Source organism: Amphibalanus amphitrite, unplaced genomic scaffold, assembly GCF_019059575.1.
Source record: "Amphibalanus amphitrite isolate SeventyFive unplaced genomic scaffold, NRLGWU_Aamphi_draft 001471F_arrow, whole genome shotgun sequence".
Classification (NCBI taxonomy): domain Eukaryota; kingdom Metazoa; phylum Arthropoda; class Thecostraca; order Balanomorpha; family Balanidae; genus Amphibalanus; species Amphibalanus amphitrite.
This window is the reverse complement of record NW_024882964.1, coordinates 78,241-94,796: the sequence shown is the minus strand read 5'-3', so window position 1 is coordinate 94,796 and position 16,556 is coordinate 78,241. Positions and strand designations below refer to the sequence as shown.

The window sequence follows — 16,556 nt, the reverse complement described above, 5'->3', positions numbered from 1 at the left end:
ACCTTTAATTTTTCAGTCGTGAAACATCTCATGTTCCACTACCCTTCCCATCATAATCGCCCCTTTCAGACTCAAAGAACGCAAAACAACGTCACGAGTGTATTGAATCACAAATACGCTAGCGCCACAGTGAGTGCCAAGCCAAGTTCAGCTTCCCGCTCAGTCCGCCGGGCGGCGCCACCAGCGCGGGGATTCACAGCACGCCGTACTTCTCGTCCGAGGGCCGCGACGTTTCGGGTTTTTCGGCGGCGTAGCGCTCGTGCAGGTCCTTGCAGTCCTCCTCCGTGATCCGCTCCCAGCCGGACTCCTTCATGTGGAACACTGGTGGTGGTGGGGAATGCACGTGGTCAGCCAATCAGCGTGAGAATGTTCAATCGACCGTCTCACGAGTTTCCAGGCCAGCGATTAAATACGACCACCAAAAAAAGTTCATGAAAAGTGATTTTACTCGTAAATCGCTAACTATCATGATTATGTGGTTAGTAGTGATGATGATGATGTGGTACAGTAGTGTACACTGTACATAGGAAGTAACGGGTACAGTAAACTCTCCCGTGATCTCGTCGGCCGGCTCACCTCGGATAATGCCTCCGGAGGCTGCGTCGCGGTATGTGGCGTGGTAGATGGCGCGCCGGCCCAGGTCGTACGCCTCCTGGTCGGTCAGGTCGGGTCGGTAGCCGGCGTCCAGCACGCCGTACGCAAACAGCGAGCCGGAGCCGACAGAGAACAGGCGGCCCGGCGTGCGCGTGCCGTCTGTGTCCACGTAGTACAGGCCGGGCCCCTGACCGACGAGCGGTAACAGTTTAGTACACACGGGCAAACACATGGCATATGACCATTGTACACATGGCTAATAAATCTGCCGTGCAAAGGAAAAACCATTATGTCGGGTCAGAGGCCCATTACCTCAGGTCAGAGGTCACCCGAACATAATATGTTTTGCCTTTATATGGCAGAAATAGTCAATGGAGAGGAGACTCCCAGTCAACAGACGATGGAGGGGATCGACACGGGGTCACTCGTGTTAGCGCGTGGGCGGCGACAGGACGTGGAAGCAAGATCAAGGACGGCACAACTCTACTGGCAGTCAGGTTCCATGAAGGATTGTGCTTCATGGCAGAATTATAATGTGATGATCTTTGATGGCAAAATAATGCATGGGTGCATTTAGCAACATAAGGCAGCATCATGTGAATCCTTAAACTACAGAGACGATCACACCCACCCGTATCGGGGGAACTCACGCGCTTGTCCCAGCCGACGATCATGACACCCATGGAGAGTCCCATGCCCTTGTAGTTGTAGACCATGTTGGCCAGCAGCTTGGAGGCGGCCGCCACGCTGATCCGCTCGCGGTTGCGCAGCTCGTAGATGCGGCACTGCTTGGCCAGCACGCGCTCCCAGTAGGTGCAGTCGGCCGCGCCGCCGGCCATCGTGCCCAGCAGGTAGTCGTTGATCGGGATGATCTTACGCACCTCCTGCGAGGCTGCAGGACGTGACGAGCGGGAAGGAGCGGTCAGCAGTGATGTGGGAAATAGGTATTTTATTTGAATATCACCAAACCTTTTCATATGTTAAATCAAATAGTGTTGTGAAAGGCTTGCAAAATTGTGAACAAGCATGTAGTTGATGCAGATGCTTGTCCTCAAGCAGACACTGTTTGCTTGCTGAATGGGGCAAACCCTGCCTAAGTTTATGATCAATAAAACCCAAATGAGGTAAAACCACCGAGTGGAGTGATTAAAGCATTCTTCCATCAAAAACGTATGCAATTTACAGGTCTTACCAATATAGTTGCCTCCTGTGGCTCTTGAGTCTGCACAGACGATGACTCCACCATTGTACTTGAATGCCAGGGTGGTCGTACCATGGGCGAAGTGAATCTTCATCTCCTTCCCATTCTCGTCTGTTAGGAAGTTTTCCAGTCCCTGAAATTAAGAACAGCATTGCAACATGATAAATTGTGTCATCTTTGGTTCAGTGTAATCACTAAGGACCTTATGGTTCTATGTATTCAACTTGGCAGTGCAAGGCACCATTGTCTGCATGGAGCACATGCTCCCTAGTCCCTATCATGTTATACCCTTGGTGGCCCTGTTCTTATTCATCTGAGAAATGTCAGCTGGGGCTATCCCAATTTCCCTGACCCAGTGAATCAGAGGAGTGCTGCTCAAGTAACTATTTAAAATAAGGATAAACCCCAAACTTCAAGAAAAGTTTATCTTAAGGTTAACCATTCCTTTGATTATGCTCAGTGAAATAATTTGTTGGCACACCAAAAACAACAATGACTTAGCTGAAACACTACATATCTTGTCACTGCACTGCTACCAGGTGAGAATTTCCTGACAGGTGGCAACCATAAAATGCACATGAATAAATTTCTCTAAATAAAAACAGCACAGGCTATCCTCAATATCCAATACATGTGGTAAGTGCTGACTGCTGTAAAGTGTTTTAGCTACATTCTTGTAATACTTACCTGACCATATAACACAATGGATCATGAATCAACCATATTACTGACGGCTTTTAAACAGCATGCAAACAACTAGTTATTTTAAACAATTGGGATACATTCCCAGATATCAGATAAAAAAATTAACACATGTGATTTTAATAAAAATTAACTCAGTAGGTGGAACTATGGTCATGAGTACCCAAATATAGGAACGTTCCCATTTTTGGGAACAGAGTTCCCAAATATGGGAACGGGCGTTCCCATTTACGGGAACGGAAGGTAATTTTTCGGCCGTTCGCCCACTAAAACTCATAAGTGCATCACGTCTCAAAAAAGTGCACGCTAATTTAAGTATCTACTGAATCTCTATAAAATTATCTTTAATCTGACCGTTGAACAAGGAAATTGACCGTCGAATGATATTTTTAATGATTTTTTTAAAATGACGGAATGGTGAAAACATGGGTTATACTACATTTAACATGCAATTTAAAGGAAAATGAAGCGTTTTTTACATTTTGAGGTCAAGTATAATAATTTTCGCCTGGTTATGAAGTTTCATACTAGCGACACCAGATGCTGACATATGCAAGCGAACACGCGGACAGTCCCGAGGTAATATTGTTGACTTTTGGTCTCGGGGCGCACGACCGCGTGGAACGTCAGTGATTTTACCGAACTACTGTTGTAAACTCAGTTTCAGTGGTTTAAAATTATTCAGCTGTATTTTATCAGCCCGGAAAGACATATTTTATTTGGATGCTAGTGTAGCGGGTGCAACAGCGCTCCGTTGCTAGCGACGGCGCCGTAGCGTGTGCAACCCAGCGGCGGCGTCGTAAACTAGTAAATCCTTTTGATGCACGCAGATGTCAGTGATTGATTGACACATATGTCTTGTGATTGTTTTCTGCCTTATATGTTATCTCTTGTAACCGTAGCTGTTGTATTGTCACGCCTTAAGAGGGTAATCTAGGAGCGCAGGTGTGGAGTAATTTTTCTTTGTCCAACTGTCACTGGAATTTGTAATATTACCATTTAGACGCTGAAACTACCTATGCAAGGTAGCCTTGCTAGAAATATAGTGTGCCAATTTTTGTTCAATAAATCAGTACGATCCACGATCGGTAACTCGTTCATCCTAGTCAAGCTCAGAGCTACCGACACGGGCCCACATCGGGAGTCTCCTCCTCCCTTGGAGTTGTGTGGTGCCGACGGTGGCGGATGGTAGTCTCTGCCTTGACAATCCTTTCACTCCCTCTCACAACGAGAGGTGGACTACTAGCGGTATACACTGCTAGAGGTTCAAGTGGCGACCGGCTACTCTCAGCCGTGCCACATTGGTGACACCCGACTCTGGACTCACCTGCCAGACACTTACTCCTGGCCGTCTCACTGGCCCCGCTGTGGTACGGACCACTACTGGCCTGCTCACCTGCCAGACGGCCACTTTCGGACTTCCACCTTCTCTCGCTGCGGCGCGGACCCCCAAGGCACGCAGGATTCGCCGCGGCACGCAGGATTCGCCGCTGACTGGGGGTACGCCATCAACACGCCAGCGGATTGTGATGCCTTCCCGGACCTCTGTAACGCAGCGAGCGTAGTGGGCAGCGGCCAGGTCCGGGAGGAGCAGTGCGTCGTCTCGGGCTCTCAGTGTACAGTGTTAACCCCCGGACCACGGTAGCGCAGCGAGCGCAGTGGGCAGACGAGTTGCCGGTCCGGGGACGCGGCGCGGTACGGTGACGTGTACACCATGCCCGTGATGGAGGGCGACACCTCGCAGGAGGCTGCGTCGGCCGACACTCCTGCCACCACGGCTGCATCGGACGAGCGGGCGCGACCGCTTGCTTCATTCAGACTGCCGGCGTTTGCCCCGGACGAGGCGGACCTCTGGCTGCTCCAAGTGGAATGTGCGTTCGACGTGGCTGGCATTGCCGATCCCGTCACAAAGTTCAAGCTGCTGGTGGCAAATCTGCCTACCAACGTGGCGGCCCAAGTACGGGACGTTATCGTCAGTGCACCAGGAGACTTCGACGGGCTGTGCACTGCCCTCCGCCAGCGCCTCGCCCAGTCCCGTGCCAGCCGCCTCGAGGCCCTGCTCCGGCATCAACAGCTCGGCGACAGGTCGCCTTCCCAGCTTCTTCGCGATATGAGAGGACAACTTTCAACGGCTGGCGACTCATCGGTGGACAGTGGCCTACTGAGGACCCTGTTCCTCCAGCGGCTGCCGCAGTCCGCCCGCGCCGCTCTCTCGCTCCTGCCGGAGGCCACTTCGCTGGCAGAGCTTGCAGAGGCGGCTGACCGCTTCCTGGAGGCGTCTCGGCCCACTGGCGCCGTCTCCGCCGTAGGTGCGAACTCCAGCCCGGCTCCTGCGGCCACGACTGGGGACGGAGATCTGGCTGCCGCCATCGCTTCCCTGTCCGCCGTCATCAGCCGGCTGGACACCTCCCATCGGCGGTTGGAGGGGGCAGTTGCTGGTCGCCGCTCGCGGCCAGGAACGCCTAGGCGTGGCTCCCGGTCAGCCTCGCCCTCCCGCGACGGGCGGGAGGATTACTGCTGGTACCACCGCACATACGGAGCGCGGGCCCGAAAGTGCACTGGGCCGTGTGCGTGGACGCCGGCGGGAAACTCGGAGGCCTGAGCCGGCCTGCGCCTCCCGCATCAGGCCCGACACCGGACTTGGCGCCGCTCTTTTATGTGCACGATACTAAATTAAACTGCCGATTCTTGATAGACACTGGGGCCCAAGTGAGTGCCCTGCCTCCTCACGCGCTCCCGCGCGGCGCAGTGCTAGCCGCCGGACAGGCTCCCCGACTGACCGCGGCCAATGGCTCCAGCGTGCCGGTCATCGGTCTGTTTGACCACTGTGTGACTTTGGATGGTGGCTCGCCTCTGCCGTGGCGTTTTGTGGTGGCCAAAGTCGGCGTGCCCATCCTCGGCGCCGACTTTCTGGCCCATCACCACCTCTCGGTGGATGTGAGGAGGTGCACGCTGTGTGAGGACAATGGAACTGTCAGAGCGAGGGGCACCACTGCAGTAGTGTCCTCTTTGGGTCTCCGACCCACTGCCTCGCCCTACCAGTCGATGCTGGCGGAGTTCCCGGGCGTCACGGCCGACACCTCCCGTCCGCTTCCGGTACGCCATTCGGTGACGCATCATATCGTCACCACGGGCCCGCCCCGGAAGTCACGCCCTCGCCGTCTCGCTCCTGACCGGCTTGCTGTCGCTCGCCGAGAGTTCGACAAGCTCTACCGGCTCGGCGTCATCCGCCCGTCACAGAGCAGTTGGGCTGCGCCGCTCCACCTGGAACCGAAGGCCACTCCTGGCGAGTGGCGCCCGTGCGGGGATTACCGGGCTCTCAACGCTGCCACCGTCCCCGACCGGTACCCTCTCCCGTACCTCCAGGACTTCGCCTCTCAGCTACACGGCTGCTCCATCTTCACCAAACTCGACCTCCACCGGGCCTACAACCAGATACCCGTGGAGCCGTCCGACGTGCCGAAGACCGCTATCACCACACCCTTCGGCCTGTGGGAAATGGTCCGCATGCCCTTCGGCCTGCGTAATGCCGGCCAGACCTTCCAACGCTTTATTGACGAGGTCTTGCGCGACTGCACCCACTGTTTCGCATATGTCGATGACATACTGATCGCGAGCTCGTCGGAGACGGAGCACATCGGACACGTGCGAAAAGTGATCCAACAGCTGGACGCGTACGGCGTGGTACTGAACGTCCACAAATGCGTCTTCGGCGTTCCGCGGCTGAACTTTCTGGGACACGACGTCAACTGTGACGGCATCGCCCCACTGCCGGACCGGGTGGCAGCCGTCCGGGACTTCCCGCTGCCTCGCACCGAGCGCGACCTTCGGCGTTTCATCGGAATGGTAACGTTTTACCACCGATTCATGCCCGACGCCGCCGCCCTGCTTCGCCCTCTGCACCGGCTGATCACACAACGCAACGCCAAGAGCGCTCGGCCCGTCCGTTGGACTGACGAGGCCCAGTCGACCTTCACCGCCGTCAAGGCGCGCCTGGCGGACACCACCCGACTGGCACACCCTCTGCCAGGTGCACCACTCAGCATCCAAGTGGATGCCTCGGATGTCGGCGTCGGCGCGGTCCTCCAACAGTTCGTGGACGGCTGCTGGACACCGCTGTCCTACTTCTCCAAGACGCTCAAGCCTGCCGAAACGCGCTACAGCACTTTCGGGCGCGAGCTGCTGGCCTGCTACCTCGCCATCCGGCACTTCCGCCACAGTGTCGAGGGCCGGGAGTTCATCCTGTTCACGGACCATCGACCCCTGGTGTCGGCTGTGGGGTGCAGCTCCGATCGTCACGCTCCTCGCGAAACTCGTCACCTGGACTTCGTCAGCCAGTTTACTACTGACGTCCGTCACGTTCCCGGACGGAACAACGTAGTGGCGGACGCGCTCTCTCGGATCACGACCGTGCTCTCCGAACCTCGACCACCCCTGGACGACTTCGAGACTCTGGCGACGGCCCAGCAGACCGATCGGGAGCTCCAGGCGTTCGTCGCCACTCGTCACTCCCTCCGCCTGCGCTCCGTCGAGCTGCCCAGTGGTTCAACGCTGCTGGTGGACGAATCTACAGGTCGCCCTCGGCCACTGCTGCCAGAGGACCTCCGGCGACCCTACTTCCGACTTTTGCACAGCCTGTCACACCCGGGCGTCCGTGGCACCCAGCATCTCGTCGCCCAGCGATTTGTGTGGCCCGGTATGAACCGTGACGTCGCGACGTGGACGCGTGCGTGTCTCCAGTGTCAGCGGGCTAAAGTGCAGCGTCACACGCGTACCCCAGTGCAACCATTTCCGCTGCCGGCGGCACGGTTTGACCACGTGCACATCGACCTCGTGGGTCCGTTGCCCCCGTCGGACGGTAACCAGTACCTGCTCACCTGTGTGGATCGGTTCACGCGCTGGGCAGAGGCGCTGCCCTTGCCGGACATTCGTGCAGTGACAGTCGCCCGCGCGTTCGTCTCCGGATGGGTGGCCCGTTACGGCGTGCCGTCCTGCGTCACTACTGACCGTGGTGCACAGTTTGAGTCCAACCTGTGGGACCACCTGTCGCAGATCCTCGGCTGCCACCGCATTCGCACCACCAGTTACCATCCGCAGAGCAACGGTCTGGTGGAACGTTTCCACCGTCAGCTGAAGACTGCGCTGCGTGCGGCTGATCCGCCGGTCCGCTGGACCGACCTCCTGCCCATGGCTCTTCTCGGCATCCGGTCGGCGCTGAAGGAAGACCTGGGCTGCACGCCGGCGGAGCTCGTCTACGGACAGCCTCTGCGCCTTCCGGGCGAACTCGTCTCTGCTGCGTCAGGTCCGACGCACCTGGATCCGGCGTCCTACGTGGACGAGCTGCGCCGGGCCATGCGCCGGATTCGACCGGCGGCCCCTCGATCTCCGTCCTCCGCGCCTGTGTTTGTGCCGAGTGAGCTGCTGGACTGTCAGCATGTTTTCATTCGGCGAGACTCCTCTCGCCCACCGCTGACGCCGCCGTATGACGGTCCCTTTCGTGTGGTGCGCCGTTCAACCAAGACTGTCACCGTGTTCCGTAACGGTCGTAATGATACTGTCTCGCTGGACCGTGTCAAACCCGCCTTTCTTGATGCGCCGACTGCTACTCCGAATTATTGCGACCCGCCCCGTGACGCGCCGGGCCCCAACACTGCGGTGCCAGGTTCGGGACCTAAGCTCCTACTCCCATCCAAGACTCCACGCCGACCCATCGAGTCCGTTCCGTCCACTGCGGTCCCTGTACCTCCTGCGCCCTCCCCTGCCGACGGTCCTCCTGCGCTCTCCCCTGCCGACTGTCAGTCAGCGGCGGCGGCCGGCTCGCCGTGCCCGCCTGGTGCCATGCCGGCGGCGCCTCCGCTCCGCCCTGCCCTCCGTACCCGCTCCGGTAGAGAAGTCCGCCCGCCTCTCCGGTTCCGACACGTCACGTTCCTCTCCGTTCCCCAGTGACGTGTCTAGGGAGGGGGTATACTGTAGCGGGTGCAACAGCGCTCCGTTGCTAGCGACGGCGCCGTAGCGTGTGCAACCCAGCGGCGGCGTCGTAAACTAGTAAATCCTTTTGATGCACGCAGATGTCAGTGATTGATTGACACATATGTCTTGTGATTGTTTTCTGCCTTATATGTTATCTCTTGTAACCGTAGCTGTTGTATTGTCACGCCTTAAGAGGGTAATCTAGGAGCGCAGGTGTGGAGTAATTTTTCTTTGTCCAACTGTCACTGGAATTTGTAATATTACCATTTAGACGCTGAAACTACCTATGCAAGGTAGCCTTGCTAGAAATATAGTGTGCCAATTTTTGTTCAATAAATCAGTACGATCCACGATCGGTAACTCGTTCATCCTAGTCAAGCTCAGAGCTACCGACACGGGCCCACATCGGGAGTCTCCTCCTCCCTTGGAGTTGTGTGGTGCCGACGGTGGCGGATGGTAGTCTCTGCCTTGACAATCCTTTCACTCCCTCTCACAACGAGAGGTGGACTACTAGCGGTATACACTGCTAGAGGTTCAAGTGGCGACCGGCTACTCTCAGCCGTGCCACACTAGCTGTTTAGCATTGTTTTATAAGGAGCGTCATGAGCGTGGTTTTTGTCTTCCGTGTTTCTAAGCATGATCGTTTTGGGGGAATTTCTCTTATATAGGTCGCTCTGTGTGGCTTATTTATAATTTTTATGCTGATTTCGATCATTCCTCGTGCCCATCCTACCAGGCCTTTTGCCACTTACACTCATTAAGAAAGGAAAAAACTAGATTTTCCATGGGACTAGGTGTTTTGAGGGTGTAACATATTCAGCGTTCCCATTTTTGGATACTTCCTTGTGCTCGTCAACTATCGGTGATAAACAGACAGGTGCTTGACATGTCTCCACCCTCGGCGCGGACGGTGGATATAGGTATGGAAGACCTTGTTGAACATCGCTGAGCGTTGTGAATTACGTAATCCTGCAGAGGGGGGCGTGCCCGCTGCGAGATCGACGGGAATAAAAGCGCAGAAGACCGGGCGAAACATGCGACGGTCTTGCCGGAAAGGCCATCTGATGATTGTTGCTTAACAATAATTTGCGGCGTTGGACATGATGCTTGTTAATGAAAAGAGCCCCTGAAAGGCGTCGGTGAAATCGTTCCCAATTTTGGGTACGCCGTTCCCATAATAAGGAACGCTTGCAGCGCCAGTGTACGAGAGCGTTCCCAAATTTGGGTTCGCGGCCCGGATGATGGACTGCTTTAGAACAGGGGAACGATTTGAAACTACGATGGGCCTTACAATATCAAACTCTTTCCCAACAATATTGAGACAAATATCAGGCGGTTCACGATCGTTTTATATTTTTTGGACGTCATTTAACGGTTCTTTTTCTTGTTTTAAATAATTCCTACATGGCGTTCCCATATTTGGGTTTATCGTTCCCAAACATGGGAACGAAAATGCGTTCCCGAAAATGGGTACGCTTGACCATAGTTCCGCCTACTGAACTCTTAAATTACCCTAAACTACACAATACAAAATTACCTACCCTAACTGAGGTAGCTCTGATTGCACATAGTTATACTTATATTATGGCGCTAGGTGTGCTCCAGCATTTTCAAATATTTCAAATGTTAAATTTCAGTTGAATACTTCAAACAATTAAAAAATTTAGACCCCAAAACACAAAGTCCTAAAGAAATATAAACTTTAACACTTTTAAGGAAGACCTAAGCCATGAGCTAATGCAAGATGGACTTGGTTTGGATTCATTATAGCTACTGGCACTTCTCTTGCAACCAATAGGATTGGCAAGTGTTCTTAACCTAACATCCATGATAAAAGAAACACCAGATAACCATGCCATAGCTTCTTGTTTAAAGGGCATAGTTCATAGCTTCCTGTTTAAAGGGCATAGTTAACTTTCCTGAGATTAGTTTTTTGCAATGGATTTTTGATTTTTTTATGATCAAACTCAGCAGAAAATTATAAAACCTTTTTTGTAAAAAGGATTATTTTCTATGTTTTGATATAGGAAGAACTATATTCTACAAATAATGATGTTGGACCCTGAGGCTTATTACACGTTGACCAATCATATTTCGCAGCTTTGAAACCTAAGCATCAGCTGCATTGGCTGTAAGCAGCATGCTGCTTGGCTAATGATGACATGGCTGCATTCCCCAGCAAGGCACACATTATTGCTAAGAAGACATTGTTTCAAGTCCACAAACGACAAAACAGTGCAATTCAATTGAATGTCTTTGTCTAGGATGATTGTTGGGCTGTAAAAGCTCCTGATTTCTGCTAGTCTCAGCTCAAGCTACGAAACTGCTATTCCAGTTCAAACCCCATGTTAAAAGTGAGCTATTTTTCAGTGATTTGTACAAGCAAATTTCAAGAGTCTTGAACAAATTGCCCCAGGTGTTCTGTTTTCAGATTCCACCCTAAAAAGCAAACCACCAGATATAGGTAGGTACATCACAAACAATTTCTGACAATAAACATAGTAAGACAAAGCTAAGAAAGAACAGACTCAAAGTGCAACAGTTATTGATGCACATGTCTTTTCAGATAGCTTCCTCATCCAATGCACCTGAAATAATTTGTGAAATTTAAGCAAAGGTACCTAGGATCTTATGGTAGATTTGGTGAGTTCAAAGTAATTCAAGCTATCAAAGATAACACTGAGAAGACTTAGAGGTAAGGTTACTATGGAAAGAGGGGTTAAAATCTCAACTAATAAAATTCCAAAAGACTCCATTTTTCACAATGACAACACCATTGGTAGCAGCGATGAAGAAAGAAAAGGAGATTGGAAAGTAGTGAGGAAAGCAAGATCAAGGACCAAAAAAGGAAAAAAGTGTGATGCAAGTGAAAAAGGAGATTCCATTGTGAGCTCTCAAGGAATGAAAGTCAAAAGTAAACCCGAGAAAGGTCAGATCAAGTACACCTGCAAAGGAAATGAACATGAGAGATGTGGGCAGGAAGTTCTCAATGACTCAGTAGGTGGCATTGCCTGCGATATCTGCCTGGAGTGGTACCATCCATCTTGTCAGGAAATTGAAGAAGAGGTTTACAAGCTACTTAAGGATGCCAAACTAGTCTGGATATGTTCCTTCTGCAGGAAACACTTGCCAATGATGAGGTCACTAGTGACAGAGAAAGCTAAAGAAGAAGACGTACGTCAACAAAAAGTACTTCTTGAGCTAGAACAGATGGTAGAAAAACAGCTAAAGCAAGAACAGCATATAGAGGAAACTATGCTATCCTGCACGACAAGGATTGAGAACATGATAGAAGAAAGGGTAAAAGAAGCTGTGCATTCAGCTGTAACCAAAATGGAAGGCATAGTGACTCAAAGCAACCAAGAAGTAGTAAAAAGCCTAAGCAGTGAACATGATCACATGATGCGGGCTCAGCAGAGCAGAATAGACCGGGTGGAACAGACAGTTGGGTGTAGCATCGATGTGCTAGGAAAGGCAGTGCAGGAAAACCAGAAGGCCACATAAAGTCTTCCTATCATTTCAGCTGAGATGAAGAACACAACAGACAGGGTGGTGAAGATGATGGAAAGTAAGGTGGATGAAGAAAGAAAGAAAAATATCATCATACACAACATTACAGAAAGCAAAGCAAAGAACCCAGAACAGAGGAAGGAAGAAGACACAAAAGTGGTGACAACCATGATTTCAACTCTGCTAAGGGAGAACAACCCTGTGAAAGTAGTACGTGTCACAAGACTAGGAAGGTATGAAGGAGCAGACTTGAAGCCTCGGCTCTTGCTGGTTACACTTGAACGAAGTGAACAAGTAGAGGTTATGTACAGAAAAAGGTTTGAACTGAAGGAACTTGGCTTTGTCAACACATACATCACAAAAGATCTTCCACGAGATGAGAGGGAAAAACAGCGTAACTTGCGAAAGGAACTGGAACAAAAAGGGAAAGATACACATTGCATTTTTCGAGGAACAATCATCCGAAAGGAGGAGGCACCATGGGCAAGCAGAGTGTGATCCAAGCAGGCCTAGAGAAAGGTTCAGTAAATTGAAGTGTCTGTACACAAATGCAAATTGTTTGAGTAACAAGCATAGTGAACTTCAAGGGAGAATTGATATAATTCAGCCTGATATTGTGGGCATCACTGAAATTTGGGAGAAGGTGGAATTCGCTGTACAAGGGTACCATCCGGCATTCCGTAAGGACAGGCCATTAGGTCAGTCTGGAGGTGGTATATTAATTTTAGTTCATGAAAAATTTGAAGTGGTGGAATGTAAGGAGTTGAATGAGCATCCCTTTGGTGAAGCAGTTTGGTGCTCCTTACGTTTAGCAAGATATGAAAAGTTACTTGTGGGCGTCTGTTACAGAGCTCCAAGAAACTCAAGGGAGCAAAATGATATGTTAAATGATTTGTTCAGGAAAACTCAAGACGTCGGAATTTCTTGCAGAAATGTTATGATCATGGGTGATTTTAACTATGGTGGAATTAATTGGGAGATTGGAACATATGATGGTACAGAAAACTCTGATCCTTCAAGGTTTCTAGAAACAGTACAAGACTTGTACCTGTACCAGCATGTGAAAAGTCCAACACGCTTTAGGGAAGGACAAGCCCCATCCCTTTTGGACCTAGTCTTCACAAATGACCAAAGCATGATAGAAAGCATAGACATTTGTGAACCGCTTGGTAAAAGCGACCATGCAGTGTTGTTGTGGGACTTCACATTTCGAGCCTCTGTAAGTGAAATGGCAGAGACAAGCTCAGAGAAACGATACAATTATCAGAAAGCCAATTTCGACGGCATGAGTGAAGCATTGAACTTAACAGATTGGAGCTTTCTCAATTATGCAGGAGTAGAAGACATGTGGCAAGAAATTAAGAAAGCCATAGTAACAGCTATCGACTCATTTGTACCCATTAAGAACCACAAGAAGACCAAACCCTCTGCACCATGGTGGAGCAATAAACTCACCAGAGAGATTAAAAAGAAGCATGCCTCATGGAAACAATATTGTAAAACAAAGTCTATAGATGACTATAAGAAGTATGCCTCTCAAAGAAATAGAACATCGAGTGTCATCAGGACCGCAAGGCATGCTTATGAACATGATCTAGTAAAAAATCTTAAACTAGACCCAAAGAAACTTCATAGATATGTAAGAACACAGCAAAGGGTGAAACCTGTCATTCAAGTTCTTGAGCTAGGTGACTCTCAGACAGAATCAGATAGTGAGGCAGCAGAAGTTCTGCAATCCTTCTTCAAATCAGTGTTTGTGAAGGAACCCGACGACACACTTCCCTCTTTCCCTGAACAACAGTATGACGAGCCACTACAAGATATTCACATTACCTTCAAAGAAGTGAGGGAAGAGCTTGAACAACTGAAGGAAAATAAAGCAATGGGTCCTGACAATATACCAAGCATCGTGCTGAAAAAGTGTGCTGCAACTTTAGCCTTTCCATTGTTAACATTGTTTAACAAGACACTGGAGGAAGGTAACTTACCTGAAGACTGGAAAAGAGCCAAGATAATCCCAATCCACAAGAAAGGTCCAAAGACAAAACCAAACAATTACAGACCAATCAGTTTGACAAGTCAAGCTTGCAAGGTTATGGAAAAAATAGTGAAAAGACAAATAGCAGCCCATCTTCATAGAAATGACCTGCTCTCCAAACACCAGCATGGGTTCAGATCAAACAAGTCATGCCAAACAAATTTATTGGAAGCTCTTGAACAATGGACAAGGAGTGTAGATGAAGGAAACTGTATGGATATTGTATATCTTGACTTTCAAAAGGCTTTCGATAGCGTGCCTCACAGAAGACTTCTGATGAAACTCAAGAGATATGGAATACAAGGGAGTGTCAATGAATGGATTAGCTCATTTATATGTGGCCGCAAACAGCAAGTAGTTGTCAGATCAGGACATTCTAGTTGGTGTGAAGTGGACAGTGGAGTACCCCAGGGTTCAGTTTTGGGGCCAGTTCTGTTCATATTATATGTGAATGAACTACCGAATCTGGTGTCAAGCGAGATAAAAATGTTTGCAGATGACACTAAGATTTTCAAGAAGATAACAGGAAAAACTGATTCAGTAACTCTTCAGAGTGATATAACAACCATTAATGAATGGTCCAGAGAGTGGCTTCTCTCCTTCAACCTCTCAAAATGCAAGGTAATGCACTGTGGATCTAGGAACACAAAAACAAAATACTTTATGGAAGAAAAGAATGGAGAAAGGAAGGACATTGAAAAAACAAGCATAGAGAGGGATTTGGGAGTATACATAAGTGACAGTTTAAAGCCCTCATTGCATTGCCAAAAAGCAGCAAACAAGGGGATGATGGCTCTTAGGCTGCTGAAGATGACATTTGACAGAATTGATGTAACCAATTTCAAGATACTGTACACAACGTATATCCGACCACATTTGGAATATTGCATTCAAGCTGCAGGACCATACACAGCCAAAGACATTGAAACACTTGAGAAAGTACAACGTCGGGCAACAAAACTTGTCAGAGGAGTTAATACCATGCCATACTCAGAACGTCTGAAGAAGCTTAAGATTCCAAGTTTTAAAGAAAGGATGCTGAGGGGTGATCTTATAGAAACTTTCAAAATCCTGACGGGAAAAGCAGATGTAGATCCAGACCAGTTCTTTGAAGTTGCTACTCAAGATAGAACGAGGGGTCATTGCTTCAAATTGAAGAAGAGGAGGTCAGCACGCTTGTTCAGGACCAAATTTTTCAGCAACAGAGTAGTGAATGTTTGGAATGGCTTGCCAGAAGAAACAGTCAAAGCTGCATCAACAAACTTGTTTAAAAATCAGCTAGATCACCTTTTTGCCTCTGAGACTCCCCCATGCTACTAATACTGGTCAATGGTCATGATCTGGTCATCATCAAGATTGCTAATTATATGACGTTAAATGTGTAATGTGAAAAGTACATAGATGCTAGAAAACCGGCTCCCACACCCCTGCGCAAACAAGCATTCTATACCCTGGCTTAGTGCTTAGTATCCCACGCTCCCTCTCGTCTGCATATGCTCGAGTCATTGAAGACCCAAGATGAAGACTTGATACAAGACAATGAAATGGACGCAAGAATAGACCTAGTCTAATGACAGTCCATTAATCTAAACCTAAACCTAAACCTAGGCTACATCTCCAGTGTCCAATGAACGTGTGAAGTGCTTCGAGGTGCTTTGCCTCCATTCTTTTTTTAGGTTTGTCAGATTATGGCTTCTATAATGAGCATTTCTGAAAGCTGACATAAAAATCCTTCTGAATTCAACATAAAAAGCATACAATACCATTAACTACAGCACAACCAAGTGAACGGTACAATGAGACAATTGCGGCGCGAACAAAAAACATGTTATAACGAAGACTCACATTAATCCGAGGGATCTGCAGGCTACAGTGGTCATTTAAAATGGAAGATACACTCTTCAGATCTTCCAGTGTTTCATCTTCGGCTAAATCTAGCTTTGTATGAGCCTTTACCGGCACACGGCACACAGCCTGTAGCGCCATGTTCGAACCGAATCTGTCGAATGACTTGCAGTCAAGCTTGGGCGTAAATAAAAGGGGCGGTACTATTTTGCTGACAATTCTACAGCCATCAGCCGTGCCCCTCATCCTATGAGACTTCGACATAACCCGAGACGAAGAGTTTATCTTATATCAATGAAGCATGTTTCAAGCCAATTCAGAAGGCTACTACTTGGTAGCGTTAGTAATAGCGACCCTAAAAAGCATCCAACAAAAGATACCTTACCTTACCTTACGGTAGGTAGGTATCGGGATTTTTAGGCTTAGAGCCTGTCGTACCCGATCTCATCGAGCTCCTGGTATTTGGCTTGTCGAGGATCAATCGGAATAGGGAATGGTGTATCGTAAGTGGGACCAGTGTGCATCCAGCCTCGCCTTGAAGCAGTTGAGCGATGGGGCGCAGACCACCTCAGACGGGAGTCGTTTCCAGTCTATTTATTTATTTATTTATTTATTTCACGTCGTGAGGCATTCCATCATACAATGGCTATTCATAGCCTCGAGTCAAGAAGGTACAGTCGGTGCAGGTGCAATAGG

The 16,556-nt window shown here is 49.6% G+C and overlaps 1 protein-coding gene across 1 annotated transcript; it reads right to left on the bottom strand.

Moving 5' to 3' along the window:
* Window positions 1-85: 85 nt before the first annotated feature.
* On the bottom strand, window positions 86-16,205 carry LOC122373274 (proteasome subunit beta type-5-like). Its single transcript, XM_043351180.1, has 5 exons — window positions 15,861-16,205; window positions 1,787-1,928; window positions 1,245-1,486; window positions 577-781; window positions 86-321 (listed from the first exon to the last, which is right to left on the bottom strand). Exons 1-5 carry the CDS (start codon window positions 16,122-16,124, stop codon window positions 194-196), a joined length of 981 nt encoding a protein of 326 aa, XP_043207115.1. The 5' UTR covers window positions 16,125-16,205; the 3' UTR covers window positions 86-193.
* Window positions 16,206-16,556: the final 351 nt, after the last annotated feature.

Excerpts from the sequence above, each read along its gene's own strand:
- LOC122373274 (XM_043351180.1), bottom strand. The coding sequence starts at position 16,124 with ATGTCGAAGTCTCATAGGATGAGGGGCACGGCTGATGGCTGTAGAATT. Across the intron at positions 1,929-15,860 it reads TGCAGATCCCTCGGATTAAT|GGACTGGAAAACTTCCTAAC; the intron begins GTGAGTCTTCGT and ends TCTTAATTTCAG. Across the intron at positions 782-1,244 it reads TCGTCGGCTGGGACAAGCGC|GGGCCCGGCCTGTACTACGT; the intron begins GTGAGTTCCCCC and ends CTCGTCGGTCAG.